General features: G+C 43.9%; 1 protein-coding gene across 1 annotated transcript in view; it reads right to left on the bottom strand.

Annotated features, from left to right (window-relative positions):
- Positions 1-27,658, bottom strand: part of PITPNC1 (phosphatidylinositol transfer protein cytoplasmic 1) — a 91,804-nt gene that overhangs the window by 10,215 nt on the left and 53,931 nt on the right. The window contains exons 3-8 of the mRNA XM_077254697.1: positions 19,293-19,381; positions 18,672-18,679; positions 14,086-14,157; positions 13,670-13,765; positions 9,940-10,095; positions 9,796-9,859 (exon numbers count right to left, since the gene is read on the bottom strand). Of these exons, the coding sequence (XP_077110812.1) occupies positions 9,796-9,859; positions 9,940-10,095; positions 13,670-13,765; positions 14,086-14,157; positions 18,672-18,679; positions 19,293-19,381 (485 nt within the window). The remainder of the gene's footprint in view (positions 1-9,795; positions 9,860-9,939; positions 10,096-13,669; positions 13,766-14,085; positions 14,158-18,671; positions 18,680-19,292; positions 19,382-27,658) is intronic.

Genomic DNA, 27,658 nt, shown 5'->3' with positions numbered 1-27,658 from the left:
GGGCTGATGTCTGACCTCATGTCATTATATGAGTGATGTCATCACCAGGGGCGGGCTGATGTCTGACCTCATGTCGTTATATGAGTGATGTCATCACCAGGGGCGGGCTGATGTCTGACCTCATGTCGTTATATGAGTGATGTCATCACCAGGGGCGGGCTGATGTCTGACCTCATGTCATTATATGAGTGATGTCATCACCAGGGGCGGGCTGATGTCTGACCTCATGTCATTATATGAGTGATGTCATCACCAGGGGCGGGCTGATGTCTGACCTCATGTCGTTATATGAGAGATGTCATCACCAGGGGCGGGCTGATGTCTGACCTCATGTCATTATATGAGTGATGTCATCACCAGGGGCGGGCTGATGTCTGACCTCATGTCATTATATGAGTGATGTCATCACCAGGGGGCGGGCTGATGTCTGACCTCATGTCATTATATGAGTGATGTCATCACCAGGGGCGGGCTGATGTCTGACCTCATGTCATTATATGAGTGATGTCATCACCAGGGGCGGGCTGATGTCTGACCTCATGTCATTATATGAGTGATGTCATCACCAGGGGCGGGCTGATGTCTGACCTCATGTCATTATATGAGTGATGTCATCACCAGGGGCGGGATGATGTCTGACCTCATGTCATTATATGAGAGATGTCATCACCAGGGGCGGGCTGATGTCTGACCTCATGTCATTATATGAGTGATGTCATCACCAGGGGCGGGCTGATGTCTGACCTCATGTCATTATATGAGTGATGTCATCACCAGGGGCGGGCTGATGTCTGACCTCATGTCATTATATGAGTGATGTCATCACGAGGGGCAGGATGATGTCTGACCTCATGTCATTATATGAGTGATGTCATCACCAGGGGCGGGCTGATGTCTGACCTCATGTCATTATATGAGTGATGTCATCACCAGGGGCGGGCTGATTTCTGATCACATGTCGTTATATGAGTGATGTCATCACCAGGGGCGGGCTGATGTCTGACCTCATGTCATTATATGAGAGATGTCATCACCAGGGGCGGGCTGATGTCTGACCTCATGTCGTTATATGAGTGATGTCATCACCAGGGGGCGGGCTGATGTCTGACCTCATGTCATTATATGAGTGATGTCATCACCAGGGGCGGGCTGATGTCTGACCTCATGTCGTTATATGAGTGATGTCATCACCAGGGGGCGGGATGATGTCTGACCTCATGTCATTATATGAGTGATGTCATCACCAGGGGCGGGATGATGTCTGACCTCATGTCATTATATGAGTGATGTCATCACCAGGGGCGGGCTGATGTCTGACCTCATGTCATTATATGAGTGATGTCATCACCAGGGGCGGGCTGATGTCTGATCACATGTCGTTATATGAGTGATGTCATCACCAGGGGCGGGCTGATGTCTGACCTCATGTCGTTATATGAGAGATGTCATCACCAGGGGCGGGCTGATGTCTGACCTCATGTCATTATATGAGAGATGTCATCACCAGGGGGCGGGATGATGTCTGACCTCATGTCATTATATGAGTGATGTCATCACCAGGGCCGGGCTGATGTCTGACCTCATGTCATTATATGAGTGATGTCATCACCAGGGGCGGGCTGATGTCTGACCTCATGTCGTTATATGAGTGATGTCATCACCAGGGGGCGGGCTGATGTCTGACCTCATGTCATTATATGAGTGATGTCATCACCAGGGGCAGGATGATGTCTGACCTCATGTCATTATATGAGTGATGTCATCACCAGGGGCGGGCTGATGTCTGACCTCATGTCATTATATGAGTGATGTCATCACCAGGGGCAGGATGATGTCTGACCTCATGTCATTATATGAGTGATGTCATCACCAGGGGCGGGATGATGTCTGACCTCATGTCATTATATGAGTGATGTCATCACCAGGGGCGGGCTGATGTCTGACCTCATGTCATTATATGAGAGATGTCATCACCAGGGGCGGGCTGATGTCTGACCTCATGTCATTATATGAGTGATGTCATCACCAGGGGGCGGGCTGATGTCTGACCTCATGTCGTTATATGAGAGATGTCATCACCAGGGGCGGGCTGATGTCTGACCTCATGTCATTATATGAGTGATGTCATCACCAGGGGCGGGCTGATGTCTGACCTCATGTCATTATATGAGTGATGTCATCACCAGGGGCGGGATGATGTCTGACCTCATGTCGTTATATGAGTGATGTCATCACCAGGGGGCGGGCTGATGTCTGACCTCATGTCATTATATGAGTGATGTCATCACCAGGGGGCGGGCTGATGTCTGACCTCATGTCGTTATATGAGTGATGTCATCACCAGGGGCGGGATGATGTCTGACCTCATGTCATTATATGAGAGATGTCATCACCAGGGGGCGGGATGATGTCTGACCTCATGTCATTATATGAGTGATGTCATCACCAGGGGCGGGATGATGTCTGACCTCATGTCATTATATGAGTGATGTCATCACCAGGGGGCGGGCTGATGTCTGACCTCATGTCATTATATGAGTGATGTCATCAAAAGGGGCGGGCTGATGTCTGATCACATGTCATTATATGAGAGATGTCATCACCAGGGGCAGGATGATGTCTGACCTCATGTCATTATATGAGTGATGTCATCACCAGGGGCGGGCTGATGTCTGACCTCATGTCATTATATGAGTGATGTCATCACCAGGGGCGGGCTGATGTCTGACCTCATGTCATTATATGAGTGATGTCATCACCAGGGGCGGGCTGATGTCTGACCCCATGTCATTATATGAGTGATGTCATCACCAGGGGGCGGGCTGATGTCTGACCTCATGTCATTATATGAGTGATGTCATCACCAGGGGCGGGCTGATGTCTGACCTCATGTCATTATATGAGTGATGTCATCACCAGGGGCGGGCTGATGTCTGACCTCATGTCATTATATGAGTGATGTCATCACCAGGGGCAGGATGATATCTGATCACATGTCATTATATGAGTGATGTCATCACCAGGGGCGGGATGATGTCTGACCTCATGTCATTATATGAGAGATGTCATCACCAGGGGCGGGATGATGTCTGACCTCATGTCATTATATGAGTGATGTCATCACCAGGGGCAGGATGATGTCTGACCTCATGTCATTATGAGTGATGTCATCACCAGGGGCGGGCTGATGTCTGACCTCATGTCATTATATGAGTGATGTCATCACCAGGGGCAGGATGATGTCTGACCTCATGTCATTATATGAGTGATGTCATCACCAGGGGCGGGATGATGTCTGACCTCATGTCATTATATGAGTGATGTCATCACCAGGGGCGGGCTGATGTCTGACCTCATGTCATTATATGAGAGATGTCATCACCAGGGGCGGGCTGATGTCTGACCTCATGTCGTTATATGAGTGATGTCATCACCAGGGGGCGGGCTGATGTCTGACCTCATGTCATTATATGAGTGATGTCATCACCAGGGGGCGGGCTGATGTCTGACCTCATGTCATTATATGAGTGATGTCATCACCAGGGGGCGGGCTGATGTCTGACCTCATGTCATTATATGAGTGATGTCATCACCAGGGGCGGGATGATGTCTGACCTCATGTCATTATATGAGAGATGTCATCACCAGGGGCGGGCTGATGTCTGACCTCATGTCGTTATATGAGTGATGTCATCACCAGGGGCGGGATGATGTCTGACCTCATGTCATTATATGAGAGATGTCATCACCAGGGGCGGGCTGATGTCTGACCTCATGTCATTATATGAGTGATGTCATCACCAGGGGCGGGCTGATGTCTGACCTCATGTTGTTATATGAGAGATGTCATCACCAGGGGCGGGCTGATGTCTGACCTCATGTCATTATATGAGTGATGTCATCACCAGGGGCGGGCTGATGTCTGATCACATGTCATTATATGAGTGATGTCATCACCAGGGGCGGGCTGATGTCTGATCACATGTCATTATATGAGTGATGTCATCACCAGGGGCGGGCTGATGTCTGACCTCATGTCATTATATGAGTGATGTCATCACCAGGGGCGGGCTGATGTCTGATCACATGTCATTATATGAGTGATGTCATCACCAGGGGCAGGCTGATGTCTGACCTCATGTCATTATATGAGTGATGTCATCACCAGGGGGCGGGCTGATGTCTGACCTCATGTCATTATATGAGTGATGTCATCACCAGGGGCGGGCTGATGTCTAACCTCATGTCGTTATATGAGTGATGTCATCACCAGGGGCGGGCTGATGTCTGACCTCATGTCGTTATATGAGTGATGTCATCACCAGGGGCGGGCTGATGTCTGACCTCATGTCATTATATGAGTGATGTCATCACCAGGGGCGGGCTGATGTCTGACCTCATGTCATTATATGAGTGATGTCATCACCAGGGGCGGGCTGATGTCTGACCTCATGTCGTTATATGAGAGATGTCATCACCAGGGGCGGGCTGATGTCTGACCTCATGTCATTATATGAGTGATGTCATCACCAGGGGCGGGCTGATGTCTGACCTCATGTCATTATATGAGTGATGTCATCACCAGGGGGCGGGCTGATGTCTGACCTCATGTCATTATATGAGTGATGTCATCACCAGGGGCGGGCTGATGTCTGACCTCATGTCATTATATGAGTGATGTCATCACCAGGGGCGGGCTGATGTCTGACCTCATGTCATTATATGAGTGATGTCATCACCAGGGGCGGGCTGATGTCTGACCTCATGTCATTATATGAGTGATGTCATCACCAGGGGCGGGATGATGTCTGACCTCATGTCATTATATGAGAGATGTCATCACCAGGGGCGGGCTGATGTCTGACCTCATGTCATTATATGAGTGATGTCATCACCAGGGGCGGGCTGATGTCTGACCTCATGTCATTATATGAGTGATGTCATCACCAGGGGCGGGCTGATGTCTGAACTCATGTCATTATATGAGTGATGTCATCACCAGGGGCGGGCTGATGTCTGACCTCATGTCATTATATGAGTGATGTCATCACCAGGGGGCGGGCTGATGTCTGACCTCATGTCATTATATGAGAGATGTCATCACCAGGGGGCGGGCTGATGTCTGATCACATGTCATACGAGTGATGTCATCACCAGGGGGCGGGCTGATGTCTGATCACATGTCATACGAGTGATGTCATCACCAGGGGCGGGGCTGATATCTGATCACATGTCATAGGGGTGATGTCATCACCAGGGGGCGGGATGATGTCTGATCACGTCATACGAGTGATGTCATCACCAGGGGCGGGGCTGATATCTGATCCCATGTCATACGGGTGATGTCATCACCAGGCGGCGGGGCTGATATCTGATCACGTCATACGAGTGATGTCATCACCAGGGGCGGGGCTGATATCTGATCCCATGTCATACGGGTGATGTCATCACCAGGGGCGGGGCTGATGTCTGATCACATGTCATACGAGTGATGTCATCACCAGGGGCGGGGCTGATATCTGATCCCATGTCATACGGGTGATGTCATCACCAGGGGGCGGGCTGATGTCTGATCACATGTCATACGAGTGATGTCATCACCAGGGGGTGGGGCTGACAACCTCTCGCACATGGTGTACAGCTGGTTGTCAGCAGCAGTAGATGAGGAGCTGGGGCTGTAGTAGGTGGCCGTGCTCCTCATCACCGGCGAGCCCCTTTCCCTCCATTACCACTGGTGACCCTATTTCGGGTGTGATAGTAACAGACCGGCACCTACACTTTCCCGGGCGGTGCTGCCTATCTCGTCTGGTGCCGGCGCGGGCTGGCTGCACACTTTTATGTTCGTTTTGAATTGCATATTTTTCTCGAAATGTCGGACGTCCTCCAACGTCATATCTGCAAAGAGTCCAAAGTGACAGATGTGGTGATCGGAGGACAGGGAGCAGAAGAGTCGGTGAAGGATAGGCGTGCGGGCGGGCGAGCAGAGGGCGGGCGGGCGAGCAGAGGGCGGGCGGGCGAGCAGAGGGCGGGATCTGGACGCCGCTAGCTTTATTGAGCGTGTGTCTCATAAAGTTAGTGTGAATCAGAAGAGGATTAGGCGGCGGTGATGCAGGAGGAGCAGGAGAGGTTCAGGGGAAGATGGCAGCCAGGGATCTCTTAGAAAAAGGATTCAAGAGATCGCAACGGAAAGAAGGAAAGTTCTGGAGATTTCTACTTACCTGGAGGGAACGAAACAGGAAGAAAATACTAAATTATTACAAGCTTTCTCCCACCTGGAGCGGTCGCCTGAAGACCGGAACCTGGAGATACGCTAGAGACTAGTGACATCATGAAGGTTCCAAGCAGGATAGATTAGCCATGCCTGCTCGGTATGGTCAGGATAGGGATAGATTAGTCGTGCCTGCTCGGTATGGTCAGGATAGGGATAGATTAGTTGTGCCTGCTCGGTATGGTCAGGATAGGGATAGATTGGCCGTGCCTGCTCGGTATGGTCAGGATAGGGATAGATTAGTCGTGCCTGCTCGGTATGGTCAGGATAGGGATAGATTAGTCGTGCCTGCTCGGTATGGTCAGGATAGGGATAGATTAGCCATGCCTGCTCGGTATGGTCAGGATAGGGATAGATTAGTTATGCCTGCTCAACATGGTCAGGATAGGGATAGATTGGCCGTGCCTGCTCGGTATGGTCAGGATAGGGATAGATTAGCCATGCCTGCTCGGTATGGTCAGGATAGGGATAGATTGGCCGTGCCTGCTCAACATGGTCAGGATAGGGATAGATTAGTCGTGCCTGCTCGGTATGGTCAGGATAGGGATAGATTAGCCATGCCTGCTCGGTATGGTCAGGATAGGGATAGATTGGCCGTGCCTGCTCAACATGGTCAGGATAGAGATAGATTAGTCGTGCCTGCTCGGTATGGTCAGGATAGGGGATTGGCCGTGCCTGCTCGGTATGGTCAGGATAGGGATAGATTGGCCGTGCCTGCTCAACATGGTCAGGATAGGGATAGATTGGCCATGCCTGCTCGGTATGGTCAGGATAGGGATTGGCCGTGCCTGCTCGGTATGGACAGGATAGGGATTGGCCGTGCCTGCTCAACATGGTCAGGATAGGGATAGATTAGTCGTGCCTGCTCGGTATGGTCAGGATAGGGATTGGCTGTGCCTGCTCTGGATGGTCAGGATAGGGATAGATTGGCCGTGCCTGCTCTGGATGGTCAGGATAGGGATAGATTGGTTGTGCCTGCTCTGGATGGTCAGGGTAGGGATTGATTAGCCATGCCTGCTCGGTATGGTCAGGATAGGGATAGATTGGCCGTGCCTGCGCTGGATGGTCAGGATAAGGATTGATTGGCCATGCCTGCTCGGTATGGTCAGGATAGGGATAGATTGGCTGTGCCTGCTGTGGATAGTCAGGATAGGCATAGATTGGCCGTGCCTGCTGTGGATGGTCAGGATAGGGATTGATTGGCCATGCCTGCTCGGTATGGTCAGGATAGGGATAGATTGGCCGTGCCTGCTCTGGATGGTCAGGATAGGGATTGATTGGCCGTGCCTGCTCGGTATGGTCAGGATAGGGATAGATTGGCCGTGCCTGCTCGGTATGGTCAGGATAGGGATAGCTTGGCCGTGCCTGCTGTGGATGGTCAGGATAGGGATAGATTGGCTTTGCCTGCTGTGGATGGTCAGGATAGGGATTGATTGGCCGTGCCTGCTCGGTATGGTCAGGATAGGGATAGATTGGCCGTGCCTGCTCGGTATGGTCAGGATAGGGATAGCTTGGCCGTGCCTGCTGTGGATGGTCAGGATAGGGATAGATTGGCTTTGCCTGCTGTGGATGGTCAGGATAGGGATTGATTGGCCGTGCCTGCTCGGTATGGTCAGGATAGGGATAGCTTGGCCGTGCCTGCTGTGGATAGTCAGGATAGGGATAGATTGGCTTTGCCTGCTGTGGATGGTCAGGATAAGGATTGATTGGCCGCATGGTGGCTCAGTGGATAGCACTGCAGCCTTGCAGCGCTGGAGTCCTGGGTTCTAATCCCACCTTGGACAACATCTGCAAGGAGTTTGTATGTCCTCCCTCATGTTTACTCCAGGTTCTCCAGTTTCCTCCCACATTCCAAAGACATACTGATAGGGAATCTAGATTGTGAACCCCATCGGGGACAATGATGATAATGTGTGCAAAACTGTAAAGCGCTGTAGAATATGTTAGCGCTATATAAAAATAAAGATTATTATTATTGGCTGTGCCTGCTCAGTATGGTCAGGATAGGGATTGATTGGCCGTGCCTGACCAATGTGGGCCAGTTTATTGCCTGCTTTCTATGACTATGGTATATAGTTGGATTGATTAACCTTGCCTGGTCCTTCTGGTTGGACTTGGTCCAATCGTTGATTGGACATGAAAGTTCTGTATGGCTAGGGCATTTAGGTGGATTAGTCATGCCTGATCTTTCTGATTGGACAGGATTAATAGGAACATGGCTGTACCAGAGCTACATGATCCAACCACGGACGTGGCTGATTGGTTATGTCTGTCTGTTATGTTGCACTAAAATAGATGAATTGGCCACACCTGATCTGTGGAATCAATCACTGGATTAATTAGAAATTTCTGTCAAATAGATTATTGGCCGTGGCTGTTTTGGATATATAGATGGATTGTTGTGCAGGGATTGATTGAGCATCCTGCTCTGTTTTCGGGGGGCTTATACTGGGGTTGACTAAGCACCCTGCTCTGTTTCCGGGGGGCTTATACAGGGGTTGAGTGACTAAAGATTTAGCACAGGCAGAATATACCCAGTGCTCTCTGTAGAGATATCCTATTTAGCAGACATGAATAATCGATCCTGCGAGGAGTTCATGTATAGCCTGGTATACAATATATCATCACATAGGACGGCTTGTAAGTGAATGTGCAGTTAAACTCATGCACTGTGGTTTACGACTCCATCCAAACCCCACCCATCCCTACAGCATCATAGAAAGCAAGAAACAGAGGAGATGACACCGATGCTGGGAAGCAAAGAGTTAATAATATTAAAAAATGTCTGTCTTAAAAAATGTCTGTCCAATATATCAGACTGAGTGTCCCCTTTAAAGCGACCATAGTTTAGAACCGCTGCTCCAGCAATCACCACTAGAGGGCAGCAGTCCATAATCTATAAAATCCTCAGCGCCCGATCATGGCTCCTCCAGGCAGATGTCTGCTCCCCTGACACGGCCATTCCAGTAAATACTGGTAAATACTCGGATCCCAAACAATCTAGTCATTCCGGAGCATCTTGTTGGGAACTGTCTGCAGTTTGTCTTCCTGGAAATATAGGTGCTGAGATGTTGCCATTCACATTTTCCTTTCACATTGTTCCTGTACCATCTAATTGGACAGTGTCACATTATGTAGGGACACAATCCACAACTGGTAACACCCAGTTGTCGATTTATTCATACATTTCCAGGAGAAATAACAGCGGAAGTGCACAACCCACGGAGTTCTGTTATGGTGAATAAAACCTTTTTACACTCAAACAGTCGGGTTATCAAAGCCACAAGTCCTTTATGAACAGTCGCAGATAGGAGTGACAGGGACCGCGATGGGTCCATCAGTCAGGCCTAGTGATGCTCGATCTAGAAATTATATAAAATATAAAAGTCTTTTCTCATTTATAGTAATATAGGATCATTATTTACTTTCTGTCTCAGCACCTGAACCCATTATCCTATCCCTCTCATTTGCAGTTCACCTGTTATTTTCTTTGATTTAACCATGTATGAACCACACTGATTACTTACCGTACCACTCATCCACCCAGGCGAAGGCTTGCCGGTGTCCGATGAGTAAGACATCTCTCACCACCTGCACAGAAGAGGATTTATCATTCCACTGGAAGGAGCCATTGCATGAAGATTCACCCCCCCCAGGATGACCACACTCACCTTGTGCACAAACTGCTCCACCCGTGTCTGCAGCCCCCAAACTTCAAACTTCACTGCAACCAACTTATACGAGCACATGATGGGCTGCTGTGACTCCCTCCAGCCGTCCCGGAGAAGCCCCCGTCCTGTCTTCTCAGATTTGAAGGATTTGGGGTCCTGAAACAAGAAAAAATAAAAACTGTGATGTCACCAGCTGGGGAGGGGCTGACAACTTCTCACACACGAATACAGGCTGGTTGTCAGCAGTGATCGATGATTAGCGGTTTCTGTGTGTAGATCTGATTATACCTAATTCTATATGCAGCTTTGGATGTGACTAGAGTATCACCGATTTCTAGATGTTGCTGGATTATCGGTGGCCTCAGTCTAATCATCGGTGGCCAGAGTTTAATCAGAGAAGTGTTATTTAGGGGGAAAGGTGGGGATGTGCATCACCTATATTGTGTGTCCTGGGTCATGGAGAGGAGACACAAGAGTTCATTTCTAGCACCAGCTCCTCCCCTGTATTGTTAGCTCCTCCCCTGCATTGCTAGCTCCTCCTCTGCATTGTTAGCTCCTCCCCTGCATTGGTAGCTCCCCACCCTCATTGTTAGATTAAGCTCCTCACCCTAATTGCTAGGTCCTCACACTCGTTTCCTGCTCTGGCCCCATCCCCTTGGTTTTTAACTCCAGCAACTCCCTCGTTTTCTGCTCTGGCTCCTCCCAAATCTTTGTATCTGGCCACTCCCATTCAATTCTGGCCCCTCCCCTTGTTTATATCTTCTAGCTCCTCACACTCAACAAACAAGGGGGAGGAGCCAGAGAAGGGACAATCTCTGACTGTTCACCATCCCTCCTTTTCTGGCTCCTTCCCCTTATTTGTTCCTCTGGCTCCTCACCCCCTTTTCTGGATCCTTGCTCTTGTTTGTATAGCCGATTCCTCACACTCATTTCCTGCTGTGGCTTCTCCTCCTTGTTTGTATCTCCAGCTCCTCCTCCTGATTTCTGGATTTGTCTTTTTTTATGTTGTCTCTAGCTGTGAATTCTTCCTCATCATTTGTACCTAGTCTTCACGCCCACTTTTCTGTCTCCTCCCCCTTGTTTGTATCTCCAGCTCCTCCTCCTTATTTGAAACCCCTTCTCCTCACCCTTTTTTTTTGGCTCATGCTCCACCCGCTCTTTTCTCTGGCTCGTTCCCCTTGTTTGTATCACTGGCCCCATTCTTTTCTGCCTCCTCCCTTTGTTTATATTTTCAGCTCCTCACATTTGTTACCTGCTCTGACTCCTCCTCATTGTTTGTATCTCCCACCCCTCAACCTCTTTTCTGGCTCCTCTCCTTGTTTATATCCCCAGCTCCTCCCCCTCTTTTCCTCTTCCCCTTGTTTGTATCTCAGGCTCCTCATACTAGTTTCCTGCTCTGGCTCCTCCCTCTTGTTTATATCTCTGGCTCCTCTGCCTCTTTTCTGGCTCCTGACTCTTGTTTATATCTCATGCCCCTCCCCCTCTTTTCTGGATACTCCCCCTTGTTTGTATCTCTGGCTCCTCATACTCATTCTTTGATATGGAATCGGGGCCTCAAAATGTCCCTGGAACCCTATCCATGTAGAGTACCCTAACTGTGCAGAGGGTACTCTTGAAGGTAGAGAGGCCCGAGTCTCTGACCCTTCTATGAAACCTGTTAAACCCTGATCTGTCCCCTCCCCCACCCCATGAGGCCTGGGACAGAATTGTAATGTAAACAAGACACAAAGACAAAACAGGGATAACAGAAAAACCGATGACATTAAAAAGCACTAATCAACAAGAGGGAGGAGGATTAGGACTGGGAGGAATAAACTAAATGGGAACAGGGATCAGGAGATAGACACACATGTACTACAGCAGACCACAGAACACTACTGTCAGGAAATAGGAAAGTTCTGATTACTTCAATTACACATACAGAGCTCTCAGCTGCACTTTCCTGTGCCTGCATGGGTAATCCAAAACCCCTCATTTCACCCTCTTTCAGGAATCTTTATAGCTTGGTGCTGCGAAAGCCAGACTCTGTGTAAAACCCCTCACCCCCCCTCCCACCTGATAGTGGCTAAAACTGGTACAGCAAGCATGGGATTCTATTTGTTCTTTTAAGGTTATGTATATTGGCACCGATCCAGGCAAGAGATATAAGGATTATATATTCCGGATGTCCATCGAGAGATCTATAGCTTACTGAAAACCGTTAGGCGCCAAACCCAACGAGTGTAAGCGGGTCGTGTAACTACGCCATGTTTATACTTAAAAAATTCCCCCCGACATGGTGCCCACCCTGATCATTGTTTTGTTCGTATACGAGGTTCATACAGCAAGCTATGTATAAAAATGGTTTGTCACAGCTCTGAGAAAGAGGAGGATTCAGTCCTGAGTGAGGTCACCACAGGGGGAAGCCTTGGAAACAGGCTGGGAAACAAGTGAGTGAAGCAGCAGTCTTCCAGTGTCTTTTGCCCGGGGTCTAGCTGCAAGACAGGTGTGATGCATCTAGATGTGTCGCCCATCCCCCACAGCACACGGTCAGCCAAGAGATGAAATGATCTGAACGAAATGTAAGTGTTCTTTCAACTTTAAACCCATTTTATTTGTAGTTGTACTGTACAAACAATACTTGTCTTCTTTATAATATCTTTTTATACCTCTGTAAACACTGCCTACCTTTTTTGGAGTAAAATATAAAATTACTAGCTTGTCTCTCTTTGCTCTATAACGTACTGTCATGTCCTCTGAAGTGAATTACGCTACTAATCTGGGTGGGCTCCGGACCTGTTATTAATTAAGAAATCGGAGCTGGTGGCAGCGGAATTGCCCTGTGCGTTCGGGAGGCTTTGTAGCGTCGGCGGTGTTTATAATTATTGTTTCCGCCTGAGTGGGAGTAGTTATATCGCCCTCGCTGCAGTGCGCCCATTAGCCAGTACAAAGTAAGGCAGCCTTTCTGTCGACTAATTATCCTAGGTGCGGTACTGGTCTGACCTGAGGGTAAGGGGGCGCCAGAGAGCTGCAGGTTCCAATCCGGAAGTAGGAAGTGGGATATAGATAAATCCCCTTCAGAAAGGACCAGGGGCAACCAAACAACCCCGGTTCATGACAAATTGGTGTGAGTGGTGGGGATGACAAAGGTATCCTCCCTGGGAACCATGACAACTACTACAACAACTCTACTCCAAACACTTAGCTTTAGCACTCAGCACAGGAAGACAAATCTTTCACTGGCAGGGACAAGTAGGTCTGACCAGTTTCTATAGGAAGAGGTAATGACCAGATCAGAAGCAGCTGAAATGGAGCTGCATGTTTCTGACCAGCATAGAAAGGGTCCTCATACTCGTTTCCTGCTCTAGCTCCTCCCCCTTGTTTATATATCTGGATCCTCCCCCTTTTCTGGCTCCTCCCCCCCTTTTTTTCCCTCAGCTTCTCTCCCCAGTCTCGCTTTCTGCAGCCTGTGTGGGATGCAGCTGGCCTCATCCCTTCACCCCCTGCGGCTGGCAGAGCAGCTAGACCAGAAAGGAGCTGATGCCAGGTGCTATGAATATGAAGCAATTACCTGGCGGAGCGTGGTCGGACGGTGCAGCATTAACCCCTCAGGTCCCACATGGACGCATTCCACTGTTTATTAGGTATATCTCTCCCTGGGAGGGCTGGGGGCCACCAATATGTTCCATCATCTGTAACCACCACTGATGACATCACTGCTCACCGATTCTAAGATTCTGGGGCCACTCACCTCCGACTCCTTGTAGTATCTCTCCGGCACCTCGTCGCACGCGATATCGATGAAGCAGACCTCACGCTCCAGGTCCTTCAGCTCATTGTGAAATATCTGCAAGGATAGAAGACCGGGTGACGCCATATACACACATCGACCAATCAGATTGCAGCTCCGTGGCAGGAGAAACATGACTTTATAATCCAGAATATTTGATAATCCGCCACATTCATTGGACCTAGGCCTGAACTTCCTGCGCTGACCACTAGATGGTGGCACGGCGACACGTTCATCTTTCCATGGGTTTGCACAGAACAGATGTTTTTTCTGTGGTTTACTAAAGGGTTAACTGTCGTCATGTAAATTTATGCTATTGGGGGGGGGGGACTGATAATATCTCCTGACATTACAGGAGGCTCTACGATCATACTCACATCATCATTACTCCCTTTATTGTCCTCGTACTTCGTCTCTATGTGGATGGAGAATTTAGGAAGGAATGAACACTGGAAAAAAAAATAAAAAAAATAATCCTAATCCTGCAATAGAAGAGTAAAATGGCAATCCCACCAGATTGAGCAGAAGCCAAACATACAGAGAGGAGGACGCCAAAAGGGTGTGAGTCTCTGCTAGACGTGTAGTCCTCAAAGGCGTTATATTGGAAGAATAACCCCGCCCCCGCGGAGCTAGAAGCTGGTGGATGGGGTTCTGCTGGATTCTTACCAGACATTTCTCCCAACAGTTCGGGGCTGTAAGGGTTAACAAGTTATCCAATCTACAAACATGGCCCAACGTCCATTAATTATCTGTATGTTAGTTATTTCTTCCAGAAGATTAGATGGAGTTAACCGCTAACACTTTAACAGTGAGTGTATATCACTCGATTTCAGCTCTGGGGACAGGATCTGATCATATCACTAGTTGTTAGATAATCGGGTGACGGTCTAATCATTATATCACCACATAGTCAGCTCCTCAGGGGAAGGGTCTGATCATATTATTACAATGTCAGCTCCTCGAGGGAAGGGTCTAATCATTATATCACCACATAGTCAGCTCCTCAGGGGAAGGGTCTGATCATATTATTACAATGTCAGCTCCTCAGGGAAAGGGTCTAATCATTATATCACCACATAGTCAGCTCCTCAGGGGAAGGGTCTGATCATATTATTACAATGTCAGCTCCTCGAGGGAAGGGTCTAATCATTATATCACCACATAGTCAGCTCCTCAGGGGAAGGGTCTGATCATATTATTACAATGTCAGCTCCTCAGGGAAAGGGTCTAATCATTATATCACCACATAGTCAGCTCCTCAGGGGAAGGGTCTGATCATATTATTACAATGTCAGCTCCTCAGGGAAAGGGTCTAATCATTATATCACCACATAGTCAGCTCCTCAGGGGAAGGGTCTAATCATATTATTACAATGTCAGCTCCTCGAGGGAAGGGTCTAATCATTATATCACCACATAGTCAGCTCCTCAGGGGAAGGGTCTGATCATATTATTACAATGTCAGCTCCTCGAGGGAAGGGTCTAATCATTATATCACCACATAGTCAGCTCCTCAGGGGAAGGGTCTGATCATATTAATACAATCTCAGCTCCTCGAGGGAAGGGTCTAATCATTATATCACCACATAGTCAGCTCCTCAGGGGAAGAGTCTGATGATATTATTATAATGTCAGCTCCTCAGGGAAATGGTCTAATCATTACATCACCACATAGTCACCTTCTCAGGGAAGGTGTCTGATCATATTATTACATTGTCAGCTCCTCAGAGTAAGGGTCTGAACATATTATTACATTGTCCGCTCCTCAGGGAAAGGGTCTCCTCATATTATTACATTGTCAGCTCCTCAGAGTAAGGGTCTGAACATATTATTATATTGTCCGCTCCTCAGGGAAAGGGTCTCCTCATATTACATTGTCAGCTCCTCGAGGGAAGGGTCTGATCATTATATCACCACATAGTCAGCTTCTCAGGGAAGGTGTCTGATCATATTATTACATTGTCAGCTCCTCGAGGGAAGGGTCTGATCATTATATCACCACATAGTCAGCTCCTCAGGGGAAGGGTCTGATCATATTATTACATAGTCAGCTCCTCAGGGGAAGGGTCCGATCATATTATTACATTGTCAGCTCCTCAGGCAAAGGGTCTGATCATTATATTACATTGTCAGCTCCTCAGAGTAAGGGTCTGAACACATTATTACATTGTCAGCTCCTCGAGGGAAGGGTCTGATCATATTATTACAATGTCAGCTCCTCAGGGAAAGGGTCTCATATTATTACATTGTCAGCTCCTCAGAGTAAGGGTCTGAACATATTATTACATTGTCCGCTCCTCAGGGAAAGGGTCTCCTCATATTATTACATTGTCAGCTCCTCAGAGTAAGGGTCTGAACATATTATTATATTGTCTGCTCCTCAGGGAAAGGGTCTCCTCATATTACATTGTCAGCTCCTCGAGGGAAGGGTCTGATCATTATATCACCACATAGTCAGCTTCTCAGGGAAGGTGTCTGATCATATTATTACATTGTCAGCTCCTCGAGGGAAGGGTCTGATCATTATATCACCACATAGTCAGCTCTTCAGGGAACGGGTCTGATCATATTATTACATAGTCAGCTCCTCAGGGAAAGGGTCTCATCACATTATTACATTGTCAGATCCTCGAGGGAAGGGTCTGATCATTATATCACCACATAGTCAGCTTCTCAGGGAAAGGCTCTGATCATATTATTACATTGTCAGCTCCTCGAGGGAAGGGTCTGATCATTATATCACCACAATGTCAGCACCTCAGGGAAAAGGTCTGATCATATAATTACATAGCTCCTCAGGGAAAGGGTCTGATCATTATATCAACAGAACATCAGCTCCTCAGGGGGAAGGGTCTAATAATATTCGTAGATTGTCAGTTCCTCGGGGGAAGGGTATGATCATTATATCGATAGATTTTCAGCTCCATGGGGCCATGGGTGGAGGGACTGATCACTAAATCACTTAATAGCCAGAACCTTGGGGGAAGGATCCGATCATTATATTACTACATTGTTAGCTACTGTGGGAAGGATGTGATTATATTACTAGACTGTCAGCTCCTTAACAGAAGGGTTTCATAATTAGATCACTACATTGTCAGCTCCTCTGAGGAAAGGTCTGATCATATTACTACATTGTCAGCTCCTCAGGGGAAAGGTCTGATCATATTACAAGATTATCAGCTCCTTGGGGGAAAGGTCTGATCATATTACTAGATTATCAGCTCCTCGGGGGAAAGGTCTGATCATATTGCTAGATTATCAGCTCCTCGGGGGAAAGGTCTGATCATATTGCTAGATTATCAGCTCCTCTGGAGAAAGGTCTGATCATATTACTAGATTATCAGCTCCTCGGGAGAAAGGTCTGATCATATTACTAGATTATCAGCTCCTGGGGAAAGGTCTGATCATATTACTAGATTATCAGCTCCTCGGGGGAGAGGTCTGATCATATTACTAGATTATCAGCTCCTCTGGGAAAAGTTCTGATCATATTACTAGATTGTCAGTTTCTTGGCAGAAGGGCCTGATCATTATATCACTACACTGTCAGCTCCTGGGGGAAGGGTCCTGATTATATTAATAGACTGTCAGCTCCTTGGAAGAAAAATCTGATCATTACATCACTAGCTTGTCAGCTCCTCAGGGGAAGGGCCTGATCATTATCACTACCTTGTCAGCTCCTCAGGGGAAGGGCCTGATCATTACATCAGTAGCTTGTCAGCTCCTCAGGGGAAGGGCCTTATCATTATATCACAACATTGTCAGCTCCTCAGGGGAAGGGCCTGATCATTATCACTACCTTGTCAGCTCCTCAGGGGAAGGGCCTGATCATTACATCAGTAGCTTGTCAGCTCCTCAGGGGAAGGGCCTGATCATTATATCACTACCTTGTCAGCCCCTCAGGGGAAGGGCCTTATCATTATATCACAACATTGTCAGCTCCTCAGGGGAAGGGCCTGATCATTATATCACTACCTTGTCAGCTCCTCAGGGGAAGGGTCTGATCATTATGACTACCTTGTTAGCTCCTCAGGGGAAGGGCCTGATCATTATCACTACCTTGTCAGATCCTCAGGGGAACGGCTGGATTTTATCACTAGATTTTCACATATTTACGGAAGTCTTGACTTCCGTCGTCTCTTTTAATATTAATAATTCTGATAAAACCCCGCAGGAGTCATCAGGCTCTGATTAGAGCCCAGTGACGTTGCTGACATCACTACTAGACAATTATAGGTTGTCATTCACAACCGTGATTTTTGTATCAGGCGGCCATATTACACGACACTGGAGCCGCCGACGCTGCAAGTTTTATATGGAAAAATGTTTTCTCTCTTCACGTCGCAGAAGCTGAAGGGTCACGAAAAATGTATTTTAGGTCTCGGGAAGACGTCATAGCACAAGATAGAAAAAGTCGGGATTTTTATCTGGTTGCTAGGCAACCATCCTCAGATTTCTTTTCCTGACGTTTCTTTTGTAGTCGATGATATACAGAGCGTCTCCCCCTAAAATCACAAGTTTACCCCCTCATAAATACACGTCTTGGTGACCACCCACTATGCCGCTCATACAGTCCTATGCTGCTGCCTCGTATCTGGGAAACGTGAGAAATAACCAACATGGCCGCCACCCGGCTTCTCCCACAATAATCATCCCCTATCTGGTAGTAATGTATCCAAAATCCAGACACTGATCCTTCCCTCCCTCATGTCCAGAAAATCCTGATCTTCTTGTTTTGGTGGCGTTCCCCTTTAAATGTGTAGAGTACGGGCGGCCCGCCCACGAAGATCCGTCAACAGAACACATTCATTAATAGAGGGGCCAGTTATAGGGTTAATATCACTAATGGTTCACACCCTGATGCTATGAGGGGCAGCGGACCAGGAGGCCAAGAAGGCGGCCATATTGTGTGTGTCGCTCCCCCCTCCCCCCGACACATAAATCACACGTCCAGACTTACCGTATATTCTACCGCCGGGAAACGACCACCGAGAGAAGGAGAGAAAATACACACCATTAAAGAGCAGCAACCGGGGCCACAGGGGCCCAACAAGAAGAGACCACCAACATGGCTGCACTATCACATCAGAGTGGTACGGTCAGCTGAGACGTGTATCTAATCCTCTCCTGTGTAATACTGACTGCTGAGCCGTGTATCTAATCCTCTCCTGTGTGATACTGACTGCTGAGCCGTGTATCTAATCCTCTCCTGTGTGATACTGACTGCTGAGCCGTGTATCTAATCCTCTCCTGTGTGATACTGACTGCTGAGCCGTGTATCTAATCCTCTCCTGTGTAATACTGACTGCTGAGCCGTGTATCTAATCCTCTCCTGTGTGATACTGACTGCTGAGCCGTGTATCTAATCCTCTCCTGTGTGATACTGACTGCTGAGCCGTGTATCTAATCCTCTCCTGTGTAATACTGACTGCTGAGCCGTGTATCTAATCCTCTCCTGTGTGATACTGACTGCTGAGCTGTGTATCTAATCCTATCCTGTGTGATACTGACTGCTGAGCTGTGTATCTCATCCTCTCCTGTGTGGTACTGGATGCACCGTGTATCTCATCCGCTCCCCTACCTGTGATTGTATAGGGGTAGTAGTTCCAGGCTTTCTCGGTGACGTAGAAGATCTTCGGGACCACGGCGCGCGCCCAACTCGGGAGTTTGCTGGAAGATACACAGAAGTCACATTAACCCCGCAGTGACCAGTGTCACTTCATGAGGCAATAACTCGGGAATGTTTCATCGTACCCCAGGGATTCTCACACTGTTGTTTTGTGCGTTTATATTTATATGGTAAATTTAGTGTTTATATATAAAAAAATATCAGAAATGTAACAAAAAATTCTAAAAATTAGAAAGTGTTAAAATCTACACAACAAAACAGAATAAAAAGCAAATGGAGCATAATTTCACACAAAACCCAAAAAATGGGACGGAAAAAATTATTGGCGCCCTCAGGTCAGAGTCAGAACACCCAATGCCAAAGGCAGCAAAACAGTTCCAAAATATCTGTGACCCTCCACCATGTGTAACTCTAGGTACTATGCTCTTATCTGTGACCCTCCACCATGTCTGACTGTAGGTACTGTGCTCTTGTATGTGAACCTCCACTATGTCTGACTGTAGGTACTGTGCGCTTATATGTGACCCTCCACCATGTTTGACTGTAGATACTGTGCTCTTATATGTAACCCTCCACCATGTCTGACTGTAGGCACTGTGTTCTCATCTTTGTAGCTTCAGTCTGTTTTCAGTAAACAGTAGAATGATGTGCCTTACCAAAAAGCTCTACCTTGTCTCATCTGTCCACAAGATGCTTTCACAGAAGGCTTTTGGTTACTCTGAAGATTTGGCAAACGGAAGTCTAGCCTCATGTTTCTGTGTCAGCAGTGGGGTCCTCCTAGGCACATAGCATTTCATTCACATGTGGACAGATAGTTGTCACTGACACTGATGCCACCTGAGCCTGCAGACAGATTGGATCTATTTGGACCCTACTGGGATTTATCCACCATCGAACTATCATGAATTACGACCTTTCATCAATTTTCCACATCAATAGAGATTAGCTGCAGAGCCAGAGGTAGTAAACGTCTGGACTATGTTGCTGACAGAGGACCATCCAGATTTCTGGAGATGGACCTGTAACCCAGAGATTGGCGATCTCAGTCCTCAGACCGTTCTCTTCTCCTCTTGGTGTTCTCCATGCTTAGTGCGGCACACACAGACACAATGCAAAGATTGGGGCAACGTATCCCATTCTATCTGCTCTCAGGGGTGATTTCCATATTGCCCACACCTGTTACTTGCCACAGGTGAGAGTGAGCGAGCATCACAGGCTGGAAACAAAGGTGTGACCCACAAATCAGAAAAGGGGCAACAATTCTGTCTGGACCATTTTGGGGGTTTTGTGTGAAAATATCTACAATTTTTCTCAGTTTTATTTATTGTTCCAAGAAACAGAAAGGAAATAAACCTGAGAATAAGAAATGCGGGGAATTGTGATAATGTTCTGGGAAAACATATCATCTTCAGAGGTGCCAACACTTTCAGCCATGACTGTATGTGAGTGAGTATACTGGGTGGTTACCTCTGTCGTCAAGCGACAGAGACATCCAGAAAAGCAGTGGCAGAGACATCCGGAAATGCATTATATTCTTCTACGTAGAAGCAGTATTATAGTAGCCATATTCTTGTACATAGGGGCAGTATTATAGTAGTTATATTCTTATACATATGGGGCAGTATTATAGTAGTTATATTCTTGTACATAGGAGCAGTATTATAGTAGCTATATTCTTGTACATAGGGGCAGTATTATAGCAGTTATATTCTTGTACATAGGAGGCAGTATTATAGTAGTTATATTCTTGTACATAGGAGCAGTATTATAGTAGTTATATTCTTGTACATAGGGGCAGTATTATAGTAGTTATATTCTTGTACATAGGGGCAGTATTATAGCAGTTATATTCTTGTACATAGGGGCAGTATTATAGTAGTTATATTCTTGCACATAGGGGCAGTATTATAGTAGTTATATTCTTGCACATAGGGGCAGTATTATAGTAGTAATATTCTTGTACATAGGGGGCAGTATTATAGTAGCTATATTCTTGTACATAAGAGCAGTATTATAGTAGTTATATTCTTCTACATAGGGGCAGTATTATAGTAGTTATATTCTTGTACATAGGGGCAGTATTATAGTAGTTATATTCTTGCACATAAGAGCAGTATTATAGTAGTTATATTCTTGTACGTAGGGGCAGTATTATAGCAGTTATATTTTTGTATATAGGGGGCAGTATTATAGTAGTTATATTCTTGTACATATGAGCAGTATTATAGTAGTTATATTCTTGTACATAGGAGCAGTATTATAGTAGTAATATTCTTGTACATAGGGGGCAGTATTATAGTAGCTATATTCTTGTATATAAGAGCAGTATTATAGTAGTTATATTCTTATACATAGGGGCAGTATTATAGTAGTTATATTCTTGTACATAGGGGCAGTATTATAGTAGTTATATTCCTGTACATAGGGGCAGTATTATAGCAGTTATATTCTTGTATATAGGGGGCAGTATTATAGTAGTTATATTCTTGTACATAGGGGGCAGTATTATAGTAGTTATATTCTTGTACATAGGGGGCAGTATTATAGTACTTATATTCTTGTACATAGGAGCAGTATTATAGTAGTTATATTCTTGTACATAGGGGCAGTATTATAGCAGTTATATTCTTGTATATAGGGGCAGAATTATAGTAGTTATATTCTTGTACATAGGGGCAGCATTATAGTAGTTATATTCTTGTACATATGAGCAGCATTATAGTAGTTATATTCTTGTACATGGGGGCAGTATGATAGTAGTTATATTCTTGTACATAGGAGCAGTATTATAGTAGTTATATTCTTGTACATAGGGGGCAGTATTATAGTAGTTATATTCCTGTACATAGGGGGCAGTATTATAGTAGTTATATTCTTGCACATAGGAGCAGTATTATAATAGTTATATTCTTGTACATAGGGAGCAGTATTATAGTAGTTATATTCTTGTATATAGGGGCAGTATTATAGCAGTTATATTCTTGCATATAGGGGGCAGTATTATAGTAGTTATATTCCTGTACATAGGGGCAGTATTATAGCAGTTGTATTCTTGTATATAGGGGCATTATTATAGTAGTTATATTCTTGTACATAGGGGGCAGTATTATAGTAGTTATATTCCTGTACATAGGAGCAGTATTATAGTAGTTATACTCCTGTACATAGGAGCAGTATTATAGTAGTTATATTCTTGTACATAGAGGGCAGTATTATAGTAGCTATATTCTTACACATAGGGGCAGTATTATAGTACTTATATTCCTGTACATAGGAGCAGTATTATAGTAGTTATACTCCTGTACATAGGAGCAGTATTATAGTAGTTATATTCTTGTACATAGGGGCAGTATTATAGTAGCTATATTCTTACACATAGGGGCAGTATTATAGTAGTAATATTCTTGTACATAGAGGGCAGTATTATAGTAGCTATATTCTTGTACATAAGAGCAGTATTATAGTAGTTATATTCTTGTACATAGGGGCAGTATTATAGTAGTTATATTCCTGTACATAGGTGGCAGTATTATAGTAGTTATATTATTGCACATAGGAGCAGTATTATAGTAGTTAAATTCTTGTACATAGGGGCAGTATTATAGCAGTTATATTCTTGTACATAGCAGTATTATAGTAGTTATATTCTTGTACATAGGAACAGTATTATAGTAGTTATATTCTTGTACATATGGGGCAGTATTATAGTAGTTATATTCTTGTACATAGGGGCAGTATTATAGTAGTTATATTCTTGTACATAGAGGTAGTATTATAGTAGTTATATTCTTGTACATAGGGGCAGTATTATAGTAGTTATATTCTTGTACATAGGGGCAGTATTATAGTAGTTATATTCTTGTACATAGGGGCAGTATTATAGTAGTTATATTCTTGTACATAGAGGTAGTATTATAGTAGTTATATTCTTGTACATAGGGGCAGTATTATAGTAGTTATATTCTTGTACATAGGGGCAGTATTATAGTAGTTATATTCTTGTACATAAATGTAGTATTATATGTTGTGAATTAGACTTTTTTGGCTCCCTCTTGTGGTCACTAGTGATATGACTCTGGGATTGTCTTTCCTCAGTTTGGCACCCACCTGGGTCGTTAGTCCAGGGGTGTTGCTATATAAACTCCCTGGATCCTCAGTCCAGTGCCTGGCATCGTTGTAATCAGATCCTTTCTGTTTGCTCCTGTCTGCTGGTCCGGGTTATTGCAAAATTAAGCTAAGTCCTGCTTCCTTGTTTTTTGGTTATCTGTATTGCTCTTATTTTCTGTCCAGCTTGTACTAAATGTGATTCCTGATTTTGCTGGAAGCTCTAGGGGGCTGGTATTCTCCCCCCGGGCCGTTAGACGGTTCGGGGGTTCTTGAATATCCAGCGTGGAAATTTTGATAGGGTTTTTGCTGACCATATAAGTCATCTTACTATATTCTGCTATTAGTCAGTGGGCCTCTCTTTGCTAAATATCTAGTTCATTCTTACGTTTGTCTTTTCTCCTTACCTCACCGTTATTATTTGTGGGGGGCTTGTATCCAACTTTTGGGGTCTTTTCTCTGGAGGCAAGAAAGGTCTATCTTTTCCCTTCTAGGGTTAGTTAGTTCTCCGGCTGGCGCGAGACGTCTAGAACCAACGTAGGCACGTTCCCCGGCTGCTGCTATTTGTGGTGCTAGGATTAGATATACGGTCAGCCCAGTTACCACTGTCCTATGAGCTGGTTTTTTATGTTTGCAGACTTGGTATGTACTTTTGAGACCCTCTGCCATTGGGGTCATAACAATTATAGTAGTTATATTCTTGTATATAGGGAGCAATGTTATAGTAGTTATATTCTTGTACATAGGAGCAGTATTATAGTAGCTATATTCTTGTAGATAGGGGGCAGTATTATAGTATATTCTTTTACATAGGGGGCAGTATGATAGTAGTTATATTCTTGTACATAGGGGAAGTATTATAGTAGTTATATTCTTGTATATAGGGGCAGTATTATAGTACTTATATTCTTGTACATAGGGGGCAGTATTATAGTAGTTATATTCTAGTACATAGGGGCAGCATTATAGTAGTTATATTCTTGTACATAGGGACAGTATTATAGTAGTTATATTCTTGTATATAGGGGCAGTATTATAGTAGTTATATTCTTGTACATAGGAGAAGTATTATAGTAGTTATTTTCTTGTACATAGGAGCAATATTATAGTAGTTATATTCTTGTACATAGGAGCAGTATTATAGTAGTTATATTCTTGTACATAGGAGAAGTATTATAGTAGTTATTTTCTTGTACATAGGAGCAGTATTATAGTAGTTATATTCTTGTACATAGGAGCAGTACTATAGTAGTTATATTCTTGCACATAGGGGGCAGTATTATAGTAGTTATATTCTTATACATAGGGGGCAGTATTATAGCAGTTATATTCTTGTACATAGGAGCAGTATTATAGTAGTTATATTCTTGTACATAGGAGCAGAATTATAGTAGTTATATTCTTGTACATAGGAACAGTATTATAGTAGTTATATTCTTGTACATAGGGGCAGTATTATAGCAGTTATATTCTTGTACATAGGGGGCAGTATTATAGTAGTTATATTCTTGTACATAGGAGCAGTATTATAGTAGTTATATTCTTGTACATAGGAGCAGAATTATAGTAGTTATATTCTTGTACATAGGAACAGTATTATAGTAGTTATATTCTTGTACATAGGGGCAGTATTATAGTAGTTATATTCTTGTACATAGGAGCAGTATTATAGTAGTTATATTCTTGTACATAGGAGCAGAATTATAGTAGTTATATTCTTGTACATAGGAACAGTATTATAGTAGTTATATTCTTGTACATAGGGGCAGTATTATAGTAGTTATATTCTTGTACATAGGAACAGTATGATAGTAGTTATATTCTTGTACATAGGAACAGTATTATAGTAGTTATATTCTTGTACATAGGGGCAGTATTATAGTAGTTATATTCTTGTACATAGGGGCAGTATTATAGTAGTTATATTCTTGTACATAGGGGCAGTATTATAGTAGTTATATTCTTGTACATAGGGGCAGTATTATAGTAGTTATATTCCTGTACATAGGGGCAGTATTATAGTAGTTATATTCTTGTACATAGGGGCAGTATTATAGTAGTTATATTCTTGTACATAGGGGCAGCATTATAGTAGTTATATTCTTGTACATAGGAACAGTATTATAGTAGTTATATTCTTGTACATAGGGGTAGCATTATAGTAGTTATATTCTTGTACATAGGAACAGTATTATAGTAGTTATATTCTTGTACATAGGAGCAGTATTATAGTAGTTATATTCTTGTACATAGGAGCAGTATTATAGTAGTTATATTCTTGTACATAGGGGGTAGCATTATAGTAGTTATATTCTTGTACATAGGAGCAGTATTATAGTAGTTATATTCTTGTACATAGGAGCAATATTATAGTAGTTATATTCTTGTACATAGGGGGCAGTATTATAGTAGTTATATTCATGTACATAGGAGCAGTATTATAGTAGTTATATTCTTGTACATAGGAGCAGTATTATAGTAGTTATATTCTTGTACATAGGAGCAGAATTATAGTAGTTATATTCTTGTACATAGGGGCAGCATTATAGTAGTTATGTTCTTGTACATAGGGGTAGCATTATAGTAGTTATATTCTTGTACATAGGAGCAGTATTATAGTAGTTATATTCTTGTACATAGGGGCAGCATTATAGTAGTTATATTCTTGTACATAGGAACAGTATTATAGTAGTTATATTCTTGTACATAGGGGTAGCATTATAGTAGTTATATTCTTGTACATAGGAACAGTATTATAGTAGTTATATTCTTGTACATAGGAGCAGTATTATAGTAGTTATATTCTTGTACATAGGAGCAGTATTATAGTAGTTATATTCTTGTACATAGGAGCAGAATTATAGTAGTTATGTTCTTGTACATAGGGGTAGCATTATAGTAGTTATATTCTTGTACATAGGAGCAGTATTATAGTAGTTATATTCTTGTACATAGGAGCAATATTATAGTAGTTATATTCTTGTACATAGGGGGCAGTATTATAGTAGTTATATTCATGTACATAGGAGCAGTATTATAGTAGTTATATTCTTGTACATAGGAGCAGTATTATAGTAGTTATATTCTTGTACATAGGAGCAGAATTATAGTAGTTATATTCTTGTACATAGGGGCAGCATTATAGTAGTTATGTTCTTGTACATAGGGGTAGCATTATAGTAGTTATATTCTTGTACATAGGAGCAGTATTATAGTAGTTATATTCTTGTACATAGGAGCAGTATTATAGTAGTTATATTCTTGTACATAGGAGCAGTATTATAGTAGTTATATTCTTGTACATAGGAGCAGAATTATAGTAGTTATATTCTTGTACATAGGAACAGTATTATAGTAGTTATATTCTTGTACATAGGAGCAGTATTATAGTAGTTATATTCTTGTACATAGGAACAGTATTATAGTAGTTATATTCTTGTACATAGGGGCAGTATTATAGTAGTTATATTCTTGTACATAGGAGCAATATTATAGTAGTTATATTCTTGTACATAGGAGCAGTATTATAGTAGTTATATTCTTGTACATAGGAGCAGAATTATAGTAGTTATATTCTTGTACATAGGAACAGTATTATAGTAGTTATATTCTTGCACATAGGGGCAGTATTATAGTAGTTATATTCTTGAACATAGGGGCAGTATTATAGTAGTTATATTCTTGTACATAGGGGCAGCATTATAGTTGTTATATTCCTGTACATAGGGGCAGTATTATAGTAGTTATATTCTTGTACATAGGAGCAGTATTATAGTAGTTATATTCTTGTACATAGGGGCAGTATTATAATAGTTATATTCTTGTACATAGGGGCAGCATTATAGTAGTTATATTCTTGTACATAGGGGCAGTATTATAATAGTTATATTCTTGTACATAGGGGCAGCATTATAGTAGTTATATTCTTGTACATAGGGGCAGCATTATAGTAGTTATATTCTTGTACATAGGAGCAGTATTATAGTAGTTATATTCTTGTACATAGGAGCAGAATTATAGTAGTTATATTCTTGTACATAGGAACAGTATTATAGTAGTTATATTCTTGCACATAGGGGCAGTATTATAGTAGTTATATTCTTGAACATAGGGGCAGTATTATAGTAGTTATATTCTTGTACATAGGAGCAGTATTATAGTAGTTATATTCCTGTACATAGGGGCAGTATTATAGTAGTTATATTCTTGTACAT

Source organism: Ranitomeya variabilis, chromosome 4 (assembly GCF_051348905.1).
Source record: "Ranitomeya variabilis isolate aRanVar5 chromosome 4, aRanVar5.hap1, whole genome shotgun sequence".
NCBI classification, from domain to species: domain Eukaryota; kingdom Metazoa; phylum Chordata; class Amphibia; order Anura; family Dendrobatidae; genus Ranitomeya; species Ranitomeya variabilis.
This window is presented reverse-complemented; position numbering and strand designations above follow the sequence as displayed.